Below are 24,298 nucleotides of genomic sequence, written 5' to 3' on the forward strand. Positions count from 1 at the left end.
GATTTGTTTTCTTTGAGGATTACGTGATCGCCTGAGTGGTGCTGCTGTGTCTCTGAGGTTTACTGCTCTTTGAGAGTGTACAGCCTTTGAATAATACAAAATTTTTATTATAATTTTTTAACAATATGAATTTATAAGATGATTCAAAACATCACATACTGATTACAGGGAAAAAGCATCCTATAGTTAGGACATTACAGCATTCTTTAGAGACTTAAGTACCACAGCACAGGGATGACAAGGGGAAAAGAAGGATGTGGACCATGCAGGTAGCATTGCTTTCCATTTGTTGTGAGTAGTAGCCCCCAGTCACACATCTTCAGGCTTGGAAGTTGGAAATATATTGTGGTCTATGTTGCCCCCTATAGGTTTATTTGGTTCAAGCACAGCACGATCCCTTCAGAATCTCCCTTTTAATTAAGAATTACACTTCTTAAACCAGACGGCTATAATTGCAGGTGTCATTTGTAGTGCTTGTTGCTACAGAAAGAATATGCTAATTTTCAATGTCTTTTAATTCAGCATTTTAATGACTAAAGTGTCAGACGGATTGTGGATTTCTTGTGTATGTGTGTTTATTTATTTTTTTACATATAGATGTAAAAGTGAGTATACACATTTATTAACAGCAAAAAAAAAAAAAAAAAGCACTGTATTACTTCTCCCAAAGCTTTGACCCTCTTTATACAGTGCTCTGAAAAATCATCTCCTCCAAATGTGGTACAACTGGTTTTCAGGCGTTTTCCTACACCAGGCCTGGCAAGTTTGGGAACATTAACATTTTCACATTAATAAATGAAAAACTGGATTTTGTATTTATTCAAGTTACCTCTAATATTACATTTGTTTGATTATTTGAAAATAAAAAAATAAAAAAAATAAATCAGGAAGAAGGCTAATACTTCTCCATAGCACCACACATGTTAAAATGCATGCATATCTATCCATCTATGCGTATTGCAGATTCACCAGTTTAGTGTACCCTACTGGGACAGGCTCCAGATCCACCTCCGAAACACAACACTAACTCAGATAAGCAGTTAATCGTGGTGTTTTTTCATGCTGAAAAACAAAGATGAATAAAAAAAATAAATACAAACAAAACTCCACATTGCTTGTGTTGAACACTTTAATTTTTCAAATCTCCATTTTAAGTCAACTCCAAAAATCAAATAAGAGTGCATGAATACTGTCAGAACCTTTCAGATGAACCCAGAACTCATCTCACATAACAGAAAAAAAACTTAACATAAAACATACTGGTCTTAAGTATAACAAATAATAAACAGATTATTTCTGATGCAAAATTATTGTAATTTAATTTTTACTTCATTTTTAACCAATAACAAACAAAATCCTCCCCTCGTACAGCAGCCACCAGCTGATAAAGATCCAGTGTTACAAAGAAAGTAGAACGTGGAAGTGGTGAATAAAATAGTTTTTTTGGAAACTAAAAGGCTTATTGTGCACATTTATCAAAAAAAAACTGCAATCAAAACATAGAGAAAGTGGTATGAAGATGGCTTGTTTAATCCTCATCAAAGTTCTGTTGTAAAAGGAAGTTGGCAGCCAAGTTCTCATTCTTCTCACAAGCAAAGTAGGCTTGTATAACAAGTCCCTCTGGAAATCCTAAGGCTTTTAGCTGGAATCAGAGAGTCATAGCTTAAAGTTAGTCAATCAATACGTTAATACATACTCCCCAGTCAGTAATATCCCTTCATTTGACATTTTGTTGAGTAAATGTTGCACAAATGTGACATGTAAGGGAAACTGGTTCACATAGATAGTCCACCATGTTTGGTAAAGGAGCCTTGAGCTTTGCAATTATGGAAAATGTGTCATGTGTCATCCATGTGTCGTTCTCCTCACCCTCTCAATGGCCTCCTTCTCCTGTGGTGTGACCTGGATATAGTTCATTTGATTTCCGCCGCCGCCGCCACCACCTCCTCCTCCTCCTCCTGCTCCACTGCTGCCACCTCCTGGCACTGGCTCTGGGACGGGTTCATTTAACATCTGAATGAACTGCTCTTGGTGGCTGCTGATCTCCTAGTGTGGTAGATAAAAAGAAGACTCCATAGCAATGGAAACTCTCTACTGCAGAAATAAATAATACATTAAAAATAAAGACTACAAACGATAATTTTATAATTAGAAAAAAATAGGTGATTAGGTATAGTAGTTTCCTAGAGTCACAAGACTCGCAAACACCAAGGGTCTAAAGGTTTATTTGCACAAAGCAGCTGGAATCTCATGAATTTGCTGTGCAGTCACACAACTCAACACAACATGAAGCCAGAAAGTTTCACTTCTAAAATAAACAAATTCAAAAAAAATACATATTTTCTGACTTAAAGTCAATTTGTCTGCGCTCCCCTTATAAGTAGTCTCCTCATGGCAGCACTCCACTACTTCCAGCGCTTTTGCTACTACAGCCCGTGTCACAGTTTAGGTGGTTTGAGTTTAATGTTCTTCCTCAGACACCCCTTTATGCTACAGGCTACAGCAGAGCTGTATGTTTATAGTTTATAGTTAGAGACAAATTCATGCCGTAAACTCTTTGTTGCATTCTTAACTCGATGAACTGACTCAGACCTTGGTCATCCATGGTGAAGTGGTGCAAGTAATCAGATTTGGAGTCCTAGGACGCGTACTAAAAACAGAAACTACTCTGGAAACGGTCCAGAGGTGCCTAAGGAGACAACCTGGAAGGGGAGACAATCACTCTACAATTTGCTCTCAATGTAGAGCAATTTTGATATAATTTTTTTTCTAATCTTATGGTTAAACTTGTTAATATGCCAAGTTAGGAATGAACTGATCTGATATATGGACAGTATATCAGACTATTCCCCACTTGAAAAGCCAGATTAGATATGCTCACAACAGGCTGAAGCAATTCTTCATTTCTGTGTTCCTTGCCAACTGTGAGTCAGCAGCAGTGTAACAGTTGCTGGCAGGAGTGATACTGGCAGCACCGGAAACGTGCTCGTCATCTCCGAGCATGATGTGAGGAGAGCCTTCAAGAGAGTGAACACCAGGAAAGCAGCAGGACCAGACCCCCAGGTCGTATCCTCAGAGACTGCGCATACCAGCTAGCTCCTGTGTTCACTGAGATATTCAACATCTCTTTATCTCAGTCAGTGATCCCCACATGCTTCAAAGAGTCCATCATTGTTCCTGGCCCAAAGAAACCCCACCCTGCTTCTCTCAATGACTATCGCCCTGTAGCCCTCACCTCAGTAGTGATGAAGTGCTTTGAACGCCTGGTCAGAGACTTCATCATTTCTTCACTACCAGACACACTGGACCCACTACAGTTCGCTTACCGTCCAAATCGTTCCACAGACGATGCCATCTCTCATCTCCTCCACACATCACTCACTCACTTGGACACTAGAAGGGGGAATTATGTTAAAATGCTCTTCATAGACTACAGCTCTGCATTTAATACCATAATTCCCTCCACACTCACCACCAAGCTGGAGCATCTGGGACTCAGGTCATTTATGTGTCAGTGGATCTCCAACTTCCTAACTGGTAGACCACAGGCAGTAAGGATGGGCGGACATGTCTCAGCCTCCACCACTCTCAGCACTGGAGCCCCCCAGGGGTGTGTTCTGAGCCCCCTGCTGTACTCTCTGTACACATATGACTGTGTGGCCACTACCAGCTCCACCACCATCATCAAGTTTGCTGACGACACCGTCGTGGTGGGCCTGATCTCTGATAACAACGAGACGGCCTACCTGAAGGAGATTAGGAATCTGGAGAACTGGTGCCAGATAAACAACCTCCTAAACGTCAGTAAGACAAAGGAGCTGATAGTGGACTTCAGCACTAAGCAGGAGAGGAACTACCAGACCCCCGTCATCAACGAGTGCCCAGTGGAGAGAGTGGACAGCTTCAAATACCTCGGAGTTCACATCACGCAGGACCTGTCATGGTCCTGTCACATCAACACCGTGGTGAAAAAGGCCCGACAGCGTCTCTACCACCTCAGACGCTTGAGAGACTTCCAACTGCCCTCCAAGGTGCTCAGGAACTTTTACTCGTGCACCATAGAGAGCATCCTGGCGGGAAACATCTTAACCTGGTTCGGGAACAGCACCATGCAGGACAGACGAGCTCTACAGAGGGTTGTGCGGTCAGCTGAGCTCACCATCCGCTCCGAGCTCCCTGACCTGCACTCAATCTACAGCAGGCGGTGCTGGACCAAGGCCAGGAAGATCGTGAAGGACCTCAGCCATCCCAACAACAGACTGTTCTCTCTGTTGAGGTCAGGAAAGCGATTCCGCTCCCTGAAGACCAACACAGAGAGACTGAGGAGGAGCTTCTTCCCGCAGGCGATACGGTCTCTCAATCACACCACCACACAGTACTGACCCACACATATGGTTCATACACACACACTGAACATTCTGGACATTGTTTTCACTTCATCACTTAAAGCATATTTGCACTGCACAAGACATAATGTGGAGTGCACAACTCTGGTCACTATATTCTTCATTTCCAGTTAATACTTGTACAGCTGCTGTTATTGTGTGTGTGTGTGTGTGTGTGTGTGTGTGTGTGTGTGTGTATGTATGTATGTATGTATGTATGTATGTATGTATGTATGTATTTTTTTATTTTTTTATATTACTTCATACATTCTTATATAGTTCTATACTGTGTATTTTGTTGTACAGTTGTTTCATTTTTAACCTTAATTTATATTTTATTCCTTCCTAGTTAAATTTACCCTTTTTAATTTTTCATATTTATTTCCTATCTTATTCATAGCCTTTTCCTTTTTTTTTTTTTTTCCCCCCCTTTAGGTCACGAGCAGTTGTCTAAGCATTTCACTGCATATCGTACTGTGTATGACTGTGTACGTGACAAATAAAATTTGAATTTTGAATTTGAGTGCTAACAGCATAGCAGAAGCTAACAGCAAAGTGTGAGCAGTTTGAGCAGAGGTATTTCACATCTGCCATAACTGAAAATCTCCAGTCATGGTGCTTTTCAAATTCCCATTATGTAAGCTTGAGGACTCATCTTCTTCAACTTATACGATTTCGGTTTCACGGTAAAGATGTGCACTTGTGATAGTGATTCCCAACTAGCTAAAAGAAAGCAATGCAAATACATACATTTGAACTGAGCAACGCAAAAAAAAATGTTAAAAATACCACTTCACTAAATTAGAATTATTTCATTAAATTATTTGTTGTAACGCTTAAATTCAGTCTGATGCTTCCTCAAATATAAAAGAGTGATTCTCTGAGCCCCTCCTTCAGAGTAAGGGATATAGCTTATCAACTTAACACTGATATCAGGCCTTCCAAAGGGAAGGTGTATTCTATCCAAACTGGAAAAACAGTTAATCTTGCATTGAGTAAGTAGAAGTATGAACTGGTCAAGTGACCTGTTAAGTGAAATGTGACTTTTTAACCCCTTAATTATATTAAATAAGAATTATGTTAAAAGCCTTTACTACATCCATGTTTCCAACAACATTTTTATTTTTTGACACATAAGGCTCTGTCCTGTCACCTGCAGCAGCTCTGGATTTTCCCTGCCGATCTCTTGCAGCAGGGCGGGAAGAAGGGCTGCGTTCTGCTGGATCAGCTGTCGCATCACCTGGAATTGGGGCTGATTTCTTAGGAAGTTCAGTGGATTGCCTACAAGTATGAGTCACACAGCGCAGGCAAAAAATTGAAAGAAAAAAGACACAAAGACAAGGGAAAAAAAAAAAAGAGCCACAGGAAGAAGAACAAAGAAAAACATTTTTTCATTGAAGCTGCAGAACAATATAAGGCCATTTACCTCCCCCAGCACTTGGTGAAGACCTAGTATTGGCAGGAGCACTAGCATTGCCTGCAGGTACAGCTGGAGCTCCACTCGCTGGAGGCGCCGCTGCATCACGACCTGATGCATTACCCTGATTTCTGCTTGGGATACCCTGTGGGGAAAATTGATGACATACACCTGTTTGTTTGCTATGACACAGTTACTGAATATACAATACTCTGTTAAAAATTTCACTGCTCTTACTGTGAGGAGGTATTCCATAGCTCTGTCGGGGTTGTTAAAGCTTGCTCTCAGAGCAGCCACCACCTGCTCCCTCTCGTAACCCATGAGCATCATCTCATTCACCATGGCATCATATGAAGAGCCTGTCACTGTACGGATACAAACACAAAGACGGAACATTTCGTTATTACAAACTGAAAGTCAAGTTTTGCTTTCCGACATTTAGTACGTCATCAGCCACTTCTAGAAGAATGTAGTAAACTTAGGAACTTCTGCTCAATGGTGCAACATTGTAATGACCCAATATCTGCATATATGTTCGGTTTCAACAGGGACATGGGCTGTGCGATATAGAGATGGACCGATCCGATATTACGTATCGGTATCGGTCCGATACTGACCTAAATTACTGGATCGGATATCGGAGAAAAATAAAAAATGTAATCCGATCCATTAAATATCACGAAAGCACCTCACAAAACTTGCAACACGCCGTAACTCGCGTCAGAACGTTAGCACGTCGGAGCAGTATGCATCACGTGATAGAGCGGCTGTGGCATGCGGGACCTGTCAGTGGTCTGGATAGCATGTGGAGCTTCGCTAGCAACCCGGCATTTCATCTCCGACAAAGTTATCCCGAGAGAAGTAAAGCAAGTTTGTAAGTCCATCTCTGAATGTTTGCAAAGCATTCCTGCGTTAAGCTTAACAAGCGACTGCCTCTTCTTGCTGCTACTTCAATCATGAAACTGCTTAATGATCAGCTGATCGGCTTTTCTGTCGCGAGTCCGTGTCTCTAGTTTGCTTTTGGCACACTTTGCACCAGAAAGAGGAAACCAGCGGCTGAGCAACAGCAGCACGTTTAAGCTTGATAAGCTGTTGTTAGAATTTATTTAATATTACTTTCTACTCCAGGATCTTTTTCTACGTAGCTGACGCTGGTAACTGTGCAGGGGCGGATCTAGCAAAGTTTAGCCAGGGGGGCCGATAGGGCATTAACAGGGAAAAGGGGGCACAAAGACATACTTTTCTTTCTTATTCTCATTTAAAATGTCTAGCTTTTAATAAATAATTATCTGACACCCAAAGTTTTAATTTGATGCAAAATGTATAGAAGTCCATTATTGTATATAGTAACTGTTAAGTCTAATATACCCTAGTAAGCTATAGTACTTTTTCCTTTGGGAAGGTACCATCTGTGCAGTCTGCAATTTTGTTGAAGAAAGATGTTGAATCTATTTAATATTTCTTGAAAAATAATTGATTTCTGTGTATTTTTTTTCACACTGCATCAAATTAAGGTTGATTACGTCGATTAAGCATCATGAGGTGGAGCGTGAGGGGTGGTTCCCTATTTTTTATTTATTTATTTTTGTTGTTGCTGGGAGTTGCAACCCTATTAGTTAGGTTGCTTAATATTTATGCTAAGTACTCTTTAAAATACCAGAATAAGGAGGATGGTGTAGGTTTAAGTTTATTAGATTGATCAGTATTGCTGAACTATGAAATATTTTTTTTTGCATACAGGTATAACAGAATAGCTTTAGTGTAGTTGTTGTTTTAAACTTGAGTATGAACTTATACAAAATGCAGCAAGATATTTAAAAAAACAGTTTTGTTGATTAAAAAACACTATATCGGATTCATATCGGTATCGGCAGATATCCAAATTTATGATATCGGTATCGGACATAAAAAAGTGGTATCGTGCCATCTCTAGTGCGATATGACCAAAATCTCATATCCTGATATAAGACATCTATCGATAACGATATTAAAAAATAAAAAATAAAAAAAAAATAAAAAATTAACATTTTAAATTCTGTGAATCTCGGGCAGCTCGACTTGCGTGAAGTGTTTCCAGCTGCGCGTCATGTAGCTGGAGTCGAGTGTTTTAACCGATGCATGAAACGATACATTTTTAGACATAAGTTGTAACAGCCGCTATTTTCTTTGTGAATATTTATTGCACGGCGTGCTGCGGGGAAAAGCCCGTTCCAACGTTTGAGTCTAGGGTTTATTTTTTAGCACCTGGCGGCTCTTTTTTGCTTCTCATCCGTAAACACTGCATACTCTTTCATGTGAATTAGTTTATTTTGAAAAGTCTCAACAGTATCTTGAACTTTATTGTGAAAGCTTTATGTGGAAAATAAAAAAGCGGACACGCGATGGTTTTACCGTTGTTGTTGCTAACGACAACGCATAAAACAGGCGCTTGTCCGTCCGTAGTGTGGTTATATTAAATATAAGAGAAAGAGAAAACTTTAAGAAATTAATATAGCCACTACAGTGACCATCAAAACGATGAAAAATTATTGCCGTAAATGGTTTATTTTGTGACACCACGAAACAAACGATAGCGTAAAAGGAAATGATAGACGTTTTTATACAGTCATCCGATATATATTGTTATATCAAACAGCCCTACTTTAGCCATTATAAAATCTTTCCCCTCAAATACAACAACAAGAAAAAATAGAAATCCAACAACAATAGAACGCAATAGAATACTAAACCTCACAAAAACAAGCTTACCTAGATTTGAAACTGCTTCACTGATTAAGTTTGTTGAATCTCCAGAGCGTCTGTAACAGAAGGAGACCTTGGATTAGGTCTAAAAGTCGTTTCTCAAAGCCACACACTGAACAGTTAAAGAGAAGCATCAGCCCGTCTTTACCCGACAGAAGTGGAAGATGCTTCAGTTGTTGAAGGCTGGCTCTCCTCTGGTTTGTCGTCTGTAGAAGATTGCTCTGCTGGTTTGTCTGAAGTGGATGATGAATCAGACTGTGCAGCTGGAGCTGTAGTGCTGGGAGCAGGCACTGCTGTTGAACGCTGTGAGGCAGCGGGGGCTTTTTTAGGCTGCAAAACAAATTTGTAGTTTTTTTTTTTCCTCTTTTAGTTGTAATCAAAATGGTAAATTTGGGCTGTATTTTACTTAAGGCTGCTCTCTGCTGGATCAGCTGTCGCATCACATGGAATTTGGGACTGATTCCTTAGGAAGCTCAGTGGGCTGCTATGGGTCAGACAGTGTGAGCAACAAAAAGACAGCCTCAGGAAATATCCAGCCAAAGACAAGGATTTGCTCACTGAACAATTGCTTGGATATAAAAAGTTCTAAGGTTGTAGCCGATTATGTGACTATGTGAATCCTTAGAAGGCCCAAAACTTCACTATTGATGTAGGTATTTGGGACAGCCCTCATTTTTTAATACCATAAACCTATAGCTTCTAGATACATAAGCAACAATTTTGGCACTGCAGTCGCTCCTCTCTCATTATCAGCATTTTACCTCATGGATCTTAAACTTGGAACTACACCATTCTCCAAAGTATAAAACTGTAAAAGCACCTGCTCATACCCAAAACAACAACATGTTTTAAATACACAAAGACATTGCCTTCATTTTCTGTGGCTTACAACTCAGCCTCAAACATGAATCAGAGCCCAAGTAATTGTGCTACTTTTACGTTACTCATCATTAGGAGAAACTGATTTTCATTACCTTTGTTGGGCCTACTTTTGCTCTGGACTGTGCAATCTATTTCAGTTGTGGCGGCTGTATTCCTCAGGACTCCAGTGTGAAGTTTGTGAAGTGATGTAGAAGAGGGGGTTCTGATATTTTGGGCAATATTTGGCTTCTTATTATCAGTATTTTTTCTAGACTACTCTGCACTGCTGAGCAAATAAGATTAGAGGCCTACAGACACACAGTGTAAACTGCACATTCTCTGCGAAACAGGGAGCACAGGAGTGGAGAGAGAAAGAGTACAGTAGCTCACATGAAAGTGCAGATAAAAGACCCAATTAACAAATTAAAACTTTTTGTTTTTGTTTTATGTTTTTCTGCACTTTATTTTTTAATCTATTTTAAGTTTGGTTGGAGAGTTTACAAACTTATTGAAGGCTACAATCAGCCTATTTCTTATAGACACATTTTCACAGGCAGGGGACCATTGTGTAGCACAATAGAGTTAAAAAACAAACAAACAAAAAACACCCCCCCCCCCCCCCCCCCAAAAAAAAAATAAAATAAAATTTAAAAAAATTTTAAAAAAAAAAAATCGTAAAAAGTAATTCTTGTACGTTTTGAGGATAATCCCTGCTTGGAACAACTAATTTTCCATGCAGTGGAATAGACAGCAGAGCTAAACAGTGACCTTCTATCCATACTGTACTGATCATGCTGTGAGCACTCGTTCCTGTGCAGAAGAGGATATTTAATAGCAGACAAGTGGTTGGAAATGCCGAATCATAGTCGAGTATGAGCTTGTACTCATAATATGCAAGGACATGGCGTTCTACAGAAACATCACAAGATGTGCTTGACAAAGAACACCTGCAATTTACTAAAACTATTCCTAATTCCCAAACCTTTGTCACCATGACGACCACAAAGTTCTTCTCGTCGATTTTGTATTCTTTGAGCGGTGAGTCATCACTGAGGATTTTTCCTGTAACACAAAAAAAAAAAAGTCAAAACTTCAGGGCATTCCCTCCCTTAACCTCAACAACAGATAATATCAAACTATGTCAGTAAACAGATGAATCATCTGAATTTATCACCACAACTTGTTCTTCATGATATGATTTGCTACACGGCTTTTGTTTTGTACTTTATGTATGTCGGAGAATTTTTTAGCAGGTCAAGCAAAACCCTGAGGTCTAAATGGCAATACAGTATTGTTATATAGACAAAGCTTCTAAAGTACAATGAGCCCCCGATGGTTTTCAAAAACACAAAAGCTCAGCTGTGTCACTTAAGTTTGAGGGAGACAAAAATCTATATTTTTAATGCAGCTTTTCCCTCTATTGCACTTTTTGAAATATAGACACTAGCAAAAATTATTTAAACAAAGGAAAATTAGCATTTGTGGTGACTTCAATTGCAACAGGTTCCCTGAATATACTTGATTAAGGACTGAGTCACATAGCCCTAGAGCCTAGTCAGCCCAACAAAGGGTTGGCCAGTAACCCTGGAAACCCTTTGAAGGCTAGGAAAAAAATATGTATTCATTCACTGGTTGACGAGCGGTTGTTGGAGGTTGCTGACTGCACCCTCATTATTCTTTTGTTTGCTAGCCGACTATCATGGTCGCCAAAAGCTCACATGGAAGATACCAAGTTGTCCGCAAACACTCGATTGTGCAACGCAAGTTAGAAACAGAACATTCACCTTCAAAGTAAAAGCAGTGCTTTATTGCAACTCCAACGTGTTTCAAAAGACACAACCTTTAGTTTGAAGATGAATGTTTTGTTTACAGTTCGCACAGCTTCTTTAACACACAGCTTGTACATCAAGTGTATTTGCAGACAAGTTGTTGTCTTCCATATTAACTACAAGCAAACGCAGCAGTCTGCTAAGACATGACTGATGTAAAGACCAGGTTACAGATGTGTTCACGCACACTGGAGATGTGTGAGTTAATCCTATTATAGTATTTACAAGCCCATTTGAAGGTTGTCTAGAGGACTTGATTTCACATGAGTAGTTGCCTGGGGGTCTACGTATAGCGGAAGTACAGGCCCTCTACGACTCAATTCAAAATGCCAACATTGATGCTAAGGGCAATTTCCCTCCACGAGTTGTTGCACGTGTGACCGTCTTTGCATTATTTCAAAGGGGAATTGTACAGATGTGGGTACCATGGATGGATAAATTGGTTCTTAACAAAATGGATAAATTTAGTGTTCATTCTGCCCTGGTCGCCTTGCGATGCTGTGATTGCCCAACTGTTTTTGACGATTTGCTAATCACCAGACAGTCAGGCATGTAGACATCCGCACAGACCCTCAACTCTCACTCACAGTGTGACAATGAAACGTCATGAGGACCTGAGCGAACCCTGAGACTATAATCAACGCTTTAGTGTCTAAAGTTCAAAGGTTTTCAGGGCAGCACTGAATACCTTTTTGTGACCAATTCCATATAGCCACTACTAGTAACTTCCTGCAACCACTTGACAGCTGGTCAGGGAATGCACATTTTCCCTAGCAACAGGGGATAACCAGTGGGTCGCTGACAGCAGGTTGCTAACTGGTCATTAGGGCTGTGTGACTACAGCCAATAATACCAATAATGGTTTAAAAGCATACATACAAAAAGCAACAAAAATTGGGACAACTTCAGTCAGTTCAATGGCTCTGCAATGGTCGTCTTTCATTGAACTGTAAACCTAAAAAAAGCCCTAGCCTACAACTCAAAAATACAAATAAAAAAATCAGCTCCTGCATATATAGCAACACTACTGAGACCTTATAACAGCTGTCAACCTCTTCGATAATCTGATCAGGGTCTTTTAACAGTTCCCCGCCCTCATTTTAAATCTCAAGGTGATCATACTTTTGAGGCTGTAGCTCCTAAATTCTGGACCAGTGTAGTTTAAACAACTGTTAGTGTTTTCTTAAATGTTCACTCATGTTTCATTATGCGTTTATTGGAGTTGTGTGTATGTAGGACTGAATGTAAGCCAATGTTGGCATGTTTGACGCTTTTCTTTAATGTGTGATTTTATCCAAACTTTGAAGCACTTTGTAACTGTGTGCTTAAAAAGGGCTAAAAGAATAAAGTAATTTTTAAAAAAATTAATATTTCCTTGAAGAAAGAAAGAAGTTAAGAAGATACAAGAGCATATAACATACCAGCATAAATCAGTTTCTGTCCGGCAACTGAAAAGATTTCCTTCCCCTTTTCCTGCTCAATCCTCTCTTTCAATGTCCTCACCTGTGAAATAAACATATGCATTTTTACTTCATATTTTCATCCCTTACCAACAAAACCATTAAGATGTTTTACTGGCACCATTTTGTCCAGCCCTGCAACGCTAACAGGAGTAAAAGTCCAAAGTGTGACCCAACTGTGTCAGCTGTGTCATCGGTGATTATGCAAAACCATACATTTAAAAGCAGTGCAACTATAATCTGGCGACTAATATGCATACAAGCACGTCGAAAGTAAAAGTAAAGTGTCTGCACTAAAGTTAATCATATTAGAATGAGATGTAATGAGATGTGCTGTAGCCAGCCGGCCTTCAGTAGCCGACGGTTAAAGCTAACGCTAGCTCAAAGATTTATATCTTTGCCCAAAGACAAAAGGGAGTTTATACAAGCTTAATAACAAGTACAACATGTTTTAATTACTTTAAATAACACTACTTTCTCTAAATGGCACCAATGTTTTCTTGTTTTACCTTAACCCAAATGTTCCAATTACAATAAGTTTTACAAGCTAACATAAAAAGACTGAGAAACACTAAAATGGTAAGGTTCAAGCTAACCTGTCAACCCCACCCCGCCCCCCGTAACACTCACATTTGGAGCCTTAAGTGGGCTACGGCTAAATGCTGAAAACAAAAACAATTTCCTGATTGGTTTTTAAAAATAATGCGCATCTGCATTAAGCCGAACTTCTAATGCACGTCAGACGCATCCAAAAAGAATCTTACGTTATAACCCAGACTTGCCTATAAAACGCCAAAACTGGAAATGGTCAAAACAAATCATGTCGATTTCAGGACATACTCAACTCCCATTCCACTCCCCTGTCACAAAATGCATGATTATTAACTCTCACCGTCTCCTCTTCATCGATGTCGATTTTGAAAGTCTGCTGCTGTAAGGTCTTCAAAGTTATTAGCATTTTGTCGGTGGAGTTTTATTATTCCTGCGTCCGGTTTAAACGCTTTAAATCCAACTTGCACGAGTCTTTACTGTTTTCGTTAAATCATCGTAAACTGTCAGCCGCCATGACGTATCGCTTTTCTTCTTCTATGCTAAATACTTGACGGACAGCGCTCCTGCTGGATTGCTTCGGTACTGCAGTAAATTGAGCATTGGTCACAATGCTCAGGTGTGCTCGTTGATGAGTTTTCCAACACGCTTGATTCCAATGAAGTATTACAATGCAGAAACACTGCGAGCTGATTAACTGAAGGCACACAAGTATAATCGGCAAAATGACGCAGAAAAACTTAAGTAAGCCAAGAGTCTTGTGGATTATAATTTCAATAACATGCAAAAACATATTTTATAAGCTGATGTTTTATGGCTATTTATAATACCTGCAAATCCAGCATTAACTGGAGATGAATGTGAATTAACAGAAAACAGAAATTCTCCAGTACAGTTAAGCACATTACTTAAGAACATTTTTACTGCTCATCATTCATTTTGTTTCATGTGATGCATAAGGGCATACACAGAAAAAGCCACTCCCCCAGCTACTAGTCCCCAGGTGAGCTTGCAAACTTTCCTTTCTTTTCTACTCATTTATTTGTAATACAGTACAGGGTAAGGTACTGCGCAAAAGTCCAGAGTCACCTGTCATTAGTTTATATTTTGCTTCGAAAGAGCCAGACTTTCTTGTACTTTTTCAAAGTGGTCTTGAGCAGGTCTTGGCTTTCTGAAGGTCATTTAAAGTTTTTCTTTGGACAATGGCTGCTTTTTCACTCATGTTCAGTCCTTTTACGTGACCATTTTCAGGGAAATGTTTGCTTGTTTGTTTCTTGAACCACTTAACTTACGTATGACTCACTAACCACAATAAAACACTTAACTCGAGCGATGAACACAGTGTCTTTCTACACATAACAGACATCTTGGCAAATTGTATTAAATTGTATCTTTAGGCACTTTATTACTAGCAGCCTGTCACAAAAGCACATCATTTGTTCCCATTTCTTTAGTTGAATCTACAAAAAATGCCAAAGATAACACAGTTTGAAAGGCATGAAATAATATTTCTGTACCAATGAGATGAGTCCCAAAGATCTATGAGCTGAAAACTTGGCATATCTCAGCATGCTGTGCACTGTGTCCTTAAAGATTTTGATGAAATTAGACAAGTGGAGGAAGAAAAAACAAACATCCCCCCCCCCCCACACACACACACACACACACACACACACACACATCAGCAGATGAACAGTATCTGAAAGTCATGTTCCTAAGAAATAGGAAGTAAAAATCATAGGTCTGACACAGGTCTGATAGCTGTTGATCCATCTACTGCTCACTGAAGCCTCATCAGGAAAGAGGGAGAAAAGACTGGACCGAACTGAAAATCAGCTGCAACAGAATATAGGAGAGAGTATCTACAACCATCTGTCAAAATTGATGAATTGAATGTGAACACAGATAAGCACCACCAGATTTTGATCCACTGTGCAATACCATCTGGAAAGCATTCATTCAGCAGGCTTCATTTTTCAGCATGACTATGATCAAAGAAGAGCTTTGAGTGTCCTTCAAGAAGCCGGGAGAGCGATTCCTGAAGGCTACTTCAAGAAAGCCTGCCTAAGTTCTGGCTTTGTTGAAGAAAGAGGCAGTCATACCAAATATTGACTTTCAAGGTTTTATTTTACAAACTCAGTTTTCGTCTCATATACTTTACTGCTGGTTATGTCTGCATATGTTTCAATAAATTGCTGCATTTATTTCCCATTTTCCTTGTAAAATATGAATATAAATGAGGGATAGTTCAATAGACACAAAAACAATTTTCAGTACAATAGTGTTAACAGCTCTTTTTTCATGGTATGCATTTTGCCTTGTCAACACAGGACAAACACATGAAATTAAAATAGTAACAAACTAAGTAACCAAGTAAGCCATTATAACAAGTCAAAAAGGCCTATATCTTCAATTTAATCCTTCAAAGGTCATTGTAGCCTGTTGCATACACTCGTATTCTACAGTACTAACCTCTTCAAATTAGATGCAAATTGTTTTCAAAGCAGGGACAGCATCATCTGAGCAGATGCGAAGGCTTGCAGTATGTAACCACTGACATGCAATGCATTACTTGAATGTTTTTGCTGCTTGTTCATTACATTTGTCTCAAGACTGACGTTTTAGGAAAAACTCTCTCTCCTTAGTAAACATGAGCTGGCAGTTTATTCCGTTATCAACCTTTCAACAATCCCAGGTCCTTCTGGCATGCATAGAGGAATTTCAATATCACCCATCCAGCACTCAGCATTCAGAGGTTTTATTGGCTTCTATCGTCCAGCTGCCCAGCCCTGACTTTAAACAGGACTGTTGAGTGCAAAGATGATATGCTGGAGGCCGATGGGGTCTCTTCCCCAGGTCATTTCGCCCTTATTCTTATATCGCTCCCTCTTACCTGCAATGACTGTTTGTATGACTCTGTCTGTCCTTATCTACCACTCCTCTCAACTGCCTTTGTCCTTCTGCCTTCCTTGTATCCTGCCTTCCCCTCCTCTTTCTCTCCACTCAATCCTCTCCCTCTATCATCCAGTTATTACGACGGGGGCAGTGCCCTCGCCTGCCTTGGCCCGAGCGCTCATCAGGCATTCCTTATGTTGCTCCACTCAGCAGCGGCCGCACGAGAAACAATAGTGTCCTCCTTTCCCCTCTCCCACTGTGGCTGTGACTCTTGCTCCTGTCTCCAGGGGTCGTCAGTCTGCCGTCAGCCCCCCTCTGAAGTGAAGAGCCACAGAGATTACAGTCTGATCCCTGGTGACTTCAAGATATTTTTAAGAGATGATGTTAGACATGTGAAATCAAGACGTTGCAGGCAGGAGAGGAAATGCGGCAAAATAAAGGCTTTCTGGAGGAAGACAGCGATAATGGAGTAGTCAGAGTGGTGCCTCTTGGTCCAGCGTAATGGTGAGAAAATGAGGAGCTCGTGGAACATGAAAGCGTAGCTAAATGTACCTTTGGTGTCGGTGACTTGTGACATCCAGAGCTGCAGCATTTCATGCATGTGCAATAAACAGACACAAGGACTCACACAAGTACACAACAGACACAACTGGTATTTGCAGGAATCTGTGGTTTTGGTCAGCGGAGCTGTTGGAGGGTGTGGAGTGGTGTAGAGAGAGAGAGAGAGAGAGAGAGAGAGAGAGAGAGAGAGAGAGAGAGAGAGAGAGAGAGAGAGAGAGAGAGAGAGAGAGAGAGAGAGAGAGAGAGAGAGAGAGAGAGAGAGAGAAAAGGGTGGAACACAGACTGAAGGCCACTGAGATGCCTTCTCAGCCCAAAGCTATTTCCTGTGAAAAAGGTGTAGGCACTGTTATTGGCTGGTACTGGGGAGATGTGTTACACTGGAAATCCAAAACATTGCTGAGTACATTGCTCTAAAGTTAAGTGCCAACCATTAAAGTTTTACAAAGTACAGAATATAACTGGAATCATAATTCACCAGATGTGTGAACAAAGAATCCAAACACAGTCTTCCATCTGAGCAAGTGAAATGTCTACTGCTGGTGGTTTCCGGATCTGGGTGGTGGCTGGTACCGTCAGATAAAGCCAACACGCAGTGTAAGCTAAAATGCACACAGTGATGATGCTGACATAGCCACTGCATTTTTTAAACAATCTTCACTATTTCAGTGCAGCATGTACTGTAGTTGTGCCAAGTTTTGCTAATTATCCCTAAGCACACAGCCGGGGCTGATGGCAGCATGCAGCCTATTACAATAAATCCTGTGCAAAAAATAAAATAAGGAGGAAAAGAATGCTCTGACTAGATCAGCAACACCAAAAAGGGCTGGAAAAGCACAGGAGACAAGTGAAGTGGGATGATCGCAGAATTCTTTCTTTGGTTAACTAAAAAGACTTCATGAAACCAAGATGGACATGCCCTTGAATGATGGGAAGAGGAAAAGTATGGAGGAAGAGTGAAATGCTTATGATCCAAAGCATATTACATTATCTGTCAAACATGTTGGAGGCAATATTGTGGCATAGGCACTCTGGCAGCCAACAAAAGTGAGTCACTCGTGTTTACTAATGATGTGAAAGCTGATAGAAACAGCAAGATGAACTCTGAAGTGTACAGGGCTAGGCTCTGCTAGGTTCAAATGAATGCTGCAAAACTGATCAGACAACACTTCAGTGTAAGTGAAGGATGACCCAAGGCAAGCTGCAAAAGCAACCCGAGAGTTTCCCAAGGCAAAGAAATGGGATATTCTTCAATGGCTGAGTCAGTCACCTGATCTCAACCCAACAGAGCAGCTTTTTAGTTTCTGGAGACAACGATTGCAGGATGTCCCACATACAAGCAGCAACTTCAGGGATTTTGGTGTCCATAGGTTCTAGAATTCAGGCAGGTTGAGAATCCTTAGACTGCAAAGGATTCTCAACCAAGTAATAAATATTCAGATTGTTTTTGGAGCTTTTTGTTTTTTCCAATTACTTTTGAGCATCTGAAAATGGGGGACTGTATAAATGATAATAACAGTTAATGAAAAACCTTCGTAAAACCTTCCCATGAATTAAAGCTGAAGGTCTGCACTTCAGTCACTTTAACACCTTTAAATCAAAATAGTTGAAGGAGACTGTATTAGGGAAACAAAATTTTCTTTGTAGTTCCTTTGGATTCACTTAATCCCTATTGTCCATTTGCATACTTACTTTAAACTTTAATAAAGAAAGCACAATTCTCTGATTTAAATAGCTCCAAAAAACATTATCAAACATATCAAGTCAAATGTACAAAACTAATAAAGTTGTTTTTAGTTCAAGTTCCACAGCTCTGTATTTTAACTAAACCTTTGTGCTAAGCAAGGAAAATTGGAAAAAATAGAAAAAACCCAACAATTAACTGTTATCTGATAACTTTATTATCAAGTTAAAAAAAGACAATGAATTACAATATTTACAGAATATCCAGAGATAAATGGAATAAAATTGTAAACAATCATTCTAGGCAACATCACAACCCACCATCAGGTAATCAGATTTATATGGGGAAAGGCAAGAAGGAGAGATTCTAGTGTCAAACTATGGAGACAACAGTCTGAAAGGAGAAATGCATTGGAAACAAACTAAACATATATACAAGTATCCAGTGTGTTGTCAGCAGGGGCGTAACTTTGGGTAAACTGGGAACATTACAGTCTAGAGACTGCACACAGTGAGGGATTCATAGTCCTTCTCTATTAAAATGATCACAGAACAACAAACAATTTTGGGTCGACAGCTTCATCACCCACATTGTCCCAGATTATCATCTGGTTTAACCCTGGGATTTCAAGCTGGGTAACAAGCTGCCTTACAAAGCTTATTTCTACAACAACTATTTTCAAAGAGTTTTGCTTTCAAGAAAAAAAGGATACAAGCTGGTTCAGTAAAACAGAAAAAAAGGGCTTTGAGATTCAGCACCAACTCAACTGGTTTGAGGGTATTAGAAGGACCGGGGAGTCCGACTCTCAGAGTGCCACCTATGGTACTGTTGAGTGGGTAGATGATGGAAGGGTACACTTGGAGAACATGAGCTGGTGCCCCTACTTGCCATGGACAGAAGATAACGGTGTGTCAGATTTGGGCTTGGACAAGAATAAGCTAAATCTTAGAGCAGGTCAAGAGGCTCACTAGGAACTGGAATCCAGATGTTGATGATGGTCAAGCCCAGAAATAGAACAGTTTAGGTAAATGCTCCCAAAGCAAACTATTCTTTACTTGTCTCTTCCTCAACAGTAAAAGCCCTGGCCATCAATCAGTAGAGAATTGCATTAATTTCCTTTATGTTTACTATTGTACAACCACACTGTGCTTCCTATCTGCTCATTCCCATTACGATACAAAATAGGGATGCATTTCCATTGGAACCAGACATTGCACAACAGGATAGTAATGTTCGATTGGGGACTCAAAGCCCCCCAAGGGTTAGCTATGATCTTTAGATTTATTTTTTTCCCTTTAAAAAAAAAAAAAAAAAAAAAAAAGAGTCAACACTTAAAGAAAAAAAAGGGTTAAGTTATCCTTTCTGAAACACCACAGTTCAAAACACTTAACGAGTAGTTTTGTTGTCTATACATGGCTGCAAACATGTACTTCGTCCAAGTTCAACCCATAGAACAAGTCTATGGTTCAAACCCAGATTTGCCATTTCCATCAACAGTTCAATGCTTATGAAAGCCGATTCCAGCAGCAAACACATCAGGCGTGGTAAATATTTTGGTACCAAGAACACATTGCTTTATTACGTGTTCCTCTTAACATTGGAGTTATTAGCCATTCTTTTTTTCCCTCTCCAGACTGTTTAATTGTTCTTGCTGGTCTTATTGGAGTTGGATGCAAATTTGACTTCATTGCTATTCACTTCTCATAAGGCTTATGGGCATTCAAGCAGCAGCTTCCAACAAATACAATCTCTGCCTTTTGTCAATATTAACAATTATATAACAGCTTTGTCTAACAAGAAGCACACAAATGCAGACTATGACAGGTGCGTCAAAACAGAAAAAAAAAAATTCCAGAGGTCTTTAAGATCAGGGAATTTGAGACCTTTAAAAACAGTGAATCTTTAACATTGTCTCATATTTTTCCTATAGATTTTTCCTATACACGTAGAAACAAATGTTTTCAGAGCTTCCTGCTCAGGTTACACTTGTCTTTTCATTGTATTTTTTTAAAACTGGGCCGGAGACTATAGCAAAACAGGGCCATTCCCTTAGCCTCAGCCATGTGTTTCTGAAGAGACATTTCAAAGCCTATGTTTGAATGCTCAACGCAAGCACATACAAATACAGTAGAGCAACCTTTCCATAATCTAATCAACAGAGGTGACAGTGAAAGGTCCAGACATTTTTCAAAGAAACAAAGAAGGCTGCAAACATACTCAGTTTAGCCCGGGATATCATTTGTGGTGCGAAAACATGAAACAAACACTCAAAAATAATCAAAAGCAGCTTTTCCTTCTATATACACACCATCCTCCTTATCGAACTCTCAATAATGTGAGCATAACTAATTAAATCCCATGTGCTTACAGTGGATCGGGGAGGTCAAAAGAAATAAAATGCACTATATAGTTGAGTGACTAAAACTATATCTGGCGGATTAGATTAGAATAGGTTTTTTTTGGTAATCTGGTTACGCTAAAAGTCTCAATATCTTTGCGCTACATGATAAATCACATTTTACTTTTCTGGTACTTGCTCTGTGCAATTACAATAAAGATAAATTTAACTCGATCTGATCTGATCTTAATTATTGCCAATAAGGCACACATTGGAATAGATTCATATAGAGCAAATTCTTGCGGAAAAACACACAACTTTAACTTGAAATTTTAGAGGGACGTTTGGTGTTTTCCTTATTACTGTTAAAGCAATCAAAAGCCATATAGCGGCCGTAAGGGGAGCTGCATTTTAAGGCACTTGTGCACTGGTTTTGAAACACAGCTGTGGTGGGTTGACACTTGGCGTGGTCCGATCCCCCGTGCACAGTGTAATCCAGTGAACCAGACCACTCCAATACGGTTAGAACCTCCTGATCTCGGCGGAGGCGTGGACTCTTACTCCTCCGCAGAGGACGAGGAGAGAGCGGGATTTCAGGCACACCTGATTACACATTTTGCATTGAAAAGACAAGTGTAATCTTTGTCTCTCAGAAAAGTTGCCATTGATCGTAAAACTGGTAGTTGCAATCCAGGCTAATCCTTAACGGACACAGGTAAGGTCATGACACATTAAACAAATCACTAGGTCAATCCATGTTAAAGTCACTTCCACCTCACAATCAGCCTTTTTTGGTATAATAACTTCAGTATATTCAATGAAGCAATGCAAAATCGTGGTGAATGACAAATGGAGTGGTACTTATACATTGCTTTTCTTTTTTACCTTCATGCTATGGAAATCAATTTAAGTAATAATGATAACTTTATTCTTCTGTAAAGATCCTTCTGTCCCTTACAGGTTATGGGGGTTCAAAAAGGCTAGAATATGAAATAGAAAGTGGCAATAGCAACCATCGTGTACTTGGGGAGGCTGTAACTCGGAAGAATTTCAAAGTATGAAGGTAAAATGTTCCACGGTTTCATTTAATATTCTAAAATTATTGGACCAAAAAAAACAATAAATCAGCTGGCTGTGGAGAGGCGTTGTGGGATCTGCTGAGGGCAAAGGAAAACCCGGACTACACTCAACATAATATCTTACAGGAGATTAAAGCCGATCCCATTATTTCTATGATTTTCACAGTGAATTTCTGGACAATAAAAAAAACCCCCAAAAAAACCAAAAGGAGTAGAAGTAAAATGCAAAGGGTGCCACAGGCCAAAGATTTATACATAGTATAATACTAAAGGGACCAAAAATTATAGCAATTCCGATCAAACGTTGGGGCAATTTGCAGAGGGAGAGAACAAGATTTGTGATTTTACTCAAATACATAAGGTGCCACTATTTCTCCAAAAATACTTCCACACACTTCACTAAAAAAAAACAAAAAACAAACCTCTGAAATTTTGATAAAATATAAGAAAAGCTTGGTCTACAGTGGGTCACAGCTGTAAATGCTTTCACGCCTTTTTGTTTTAGGTAAAATTTCAGTACCACTGTGTTGAATCAGCAGGGGAGGAGTGTGAAAGGTGCTTCAAATAATAAAATGCTAAAATTTAGTTTCTCGTTTTGGACAACATTCTCTATAAATAGTGGAGTTTATCTAGGTGGGAACTTTTACTGTGGATTTGACCAGAATGTCAGCAATAAAGAGTTCTGTTCACTATTGGTTACCAATATATTAAAATCTGTCCTAGGGGACCGCCCATTTAAAGAGCTTAGCCGTTTTATGCAGCACAACCTAATACTTATATATGTAACATCTAAAATCTAATAATGCACCAACTCATAAAAACTCTTTTTTTTTTTTTGTTTCGACCTTTTGTTTCCTTTGACATCTTATTTACTGATCCCACTACTCGGCGCTGATCCTACCCAATCTTATCACTTCCTAGCACAGCATCTCAAGAGGCCACAATCGCTTCAGCCGAACTGTTGATCCTTTTTGGTGTCAAGCTTTTCTTTGTCTTCCACATACTGGCTTTGACTTGCCAAAGATAGATCAGTGGGGTTCCCGTCCTCTTTTCTGTTGCTGGACAGGTCCAGTCTTGTGTCTGCAAACACAGAGGAGCTGGTGGAAGATGAAGCTGAGGCCTCTATTGCTGAAGTGGTGCTGGTGTCCAGTCGACTGTTGTTAACCATCCTAAAGCCAGAGGAACAATGCACAGAAAAACATCAATGAGTGTGTGAGTTTGCAAAAAATACAGCAATTAAACAAAGTGGTGTGCACCGACAATGACACTAGCAGCAAAAGTGGTAACATATCTCAGTTACACTACAGTCATATTATGGAAAACAGTAGTTTGTGACTGTGGCACAACCAAAATTATTGCGACTGTTTGCAAGGAACTTTGAAATGACTCAAAAGACAAGGCCCCCGTTTGTGACCACTTGCAGTCAGTTGTTGTATTTATAACAATTTTAGTGCATCTAGGTGGTGGTAAACATTCAGACTCCAGCCAGAACACCATAGATTTGACAGATTTGATCATAGAAAATTCAGAGATTCCTCTGCAAATGAGTCTTGATTCCAGTAAGGAAATCCTAGGAAGTTGATTCTGTTCATCTGGAGCCAGAGATTGGTTTTTGATCAGTTATTATACAAATTGTCATGACCATTGAACAATGACCATGTGTCTGATTCACAGAGAGTTGGGGAACGGTCATGAAACTGATCTTGTGGCTCAGTGTTAAGCAGTGGTGCTGGTTTCAGTCGTTATGCAAAAGTACTGTTTGTAAGTTTGGAGAAACTTGCAGTCAACTGAGACTGAAGATGTCACTTGGATAAGTAATGAAAATTTTCTCCCACTGAAAACACTCTATATGAACAGAATTGGCTTCTTGCATTTAGTTACATTCAGACTTTAGCCAGATCCTCAGATTTAATTCAGATATAGCTTCACAAATAGTGACATAGTTGCTGCAAGAAAGCAATTTAACTGCAGACTGAAATAGGTACTAAGCAACGTTTGTCATACAGTATATGAATATTGGCAAACAGTTCATGAGTTGAATTCTGTGCAGATGAACTCAGATTGATTGCAATTTGTAGGCAATATTTCTGCATTCATAAGTTAGATGGCAATTATTTGCAAACAAGACAGGTTGCCTCCCATCCCATCGGTGCAACTGCCTTGAAATCGAAAGTCAGTCTCCACAAACGCATGCAACTGCTCTCCAAGAACAAAAACAATTCAAAGCAATTGCTGGGCAGCTACAGATGTAAGATGAAGAGCTCCAGCAGAACACAGGGAGAGGCAGCCATTTGCTGAGACAGGTTTGGGTTGACCTTAAGTAACATTAACGCTTGAATGCAAACATCTTTGAAAAGGATGCACCTGGTGCTTTACCAAAGTCACGTTTCTCCACAGCTGCACACCAAAGACAAAATATGGAAAAACCTCATTTTCATCAATTCATGTCAACCATGTCAACAAACATCTTAACTCTCGAATGATTTGTCAACTTTTTCCTT

The 24,298-nt window shown here is 39.7% G+C and overlaps 2 protein-coding genes across 5 annotated transcripts in view; both read right to left on the reverse strand.

Moving 5' to 3' along the window:
• Positions 1-1,111: 1,111 nt before the first annotated feature.
• On the reverse strand, positions 1,112-13,790 carry rad23b (RAD23 homolog B, nucleotide excision repair protein). Its single transcript, XM_026173639.2, has 10 exons — positions 13,587-13,790; positions 12,656-12,737; positions 10,388-10,467; positions 8,693-8,874; positions 8,551-8,600; positions 6,040-6,167; positions 5,812-5,947; positions 5,539-5,666; positions 1,870-2,046; positions 1,112-1,642 (listed from the first exon to the last, which is right to left on the reverse strand). The coding sequence occupies exons 1-10, from the start codon at positions 13,650-13,652 to the stop codon at positions 1,529-1,531; spliced, it is 1,143 nt and encodes a 380-aa protein (XP_026029424.2). The 5' UTR covers positions 13,653-13,790; the 3' UTR covers positions 1,112-1,528.
• Positions 13,791-21,776: 7,986 nt separating this feature from the next.
• znf462 (zinc finger protein 462) overlaps positions 21,777-24,298 on the reverse strand; it is a 55,102-nt gene continuing 52,580 nt past the window's right edge. For all 4 annotated transcript variants that reach the window (XM_080304199.1, XM_026173641.2, XM_026173643.2 and 1 more), the window contains one exon: positions 21,777-22,966. In XM_080304199.1, coding sequence (XP_080160325.1) covers positions 22,747-22,966 — 220 coding nt within the window. In that variant the 3' untranslated portion in view covers positions 21,777-22,746. The remainder of the gene's footprint in view (positions 22,967-24,298) is intronic.

This window comes from Astatotilapia calliptera, chromosome 7, assembly GCF_964374335.1.
Source record: "Astatotilapia calliptera chromosome 7, fAstCal68.1, whole genome shotgun sequence".
NCBI classification, from domain to species: Eukaryota; Metazoa; Chordata; class Actinopteri; order Cichliformes; family Cichlidae; genus Astatotilapia; species Astatotilapia calliptera.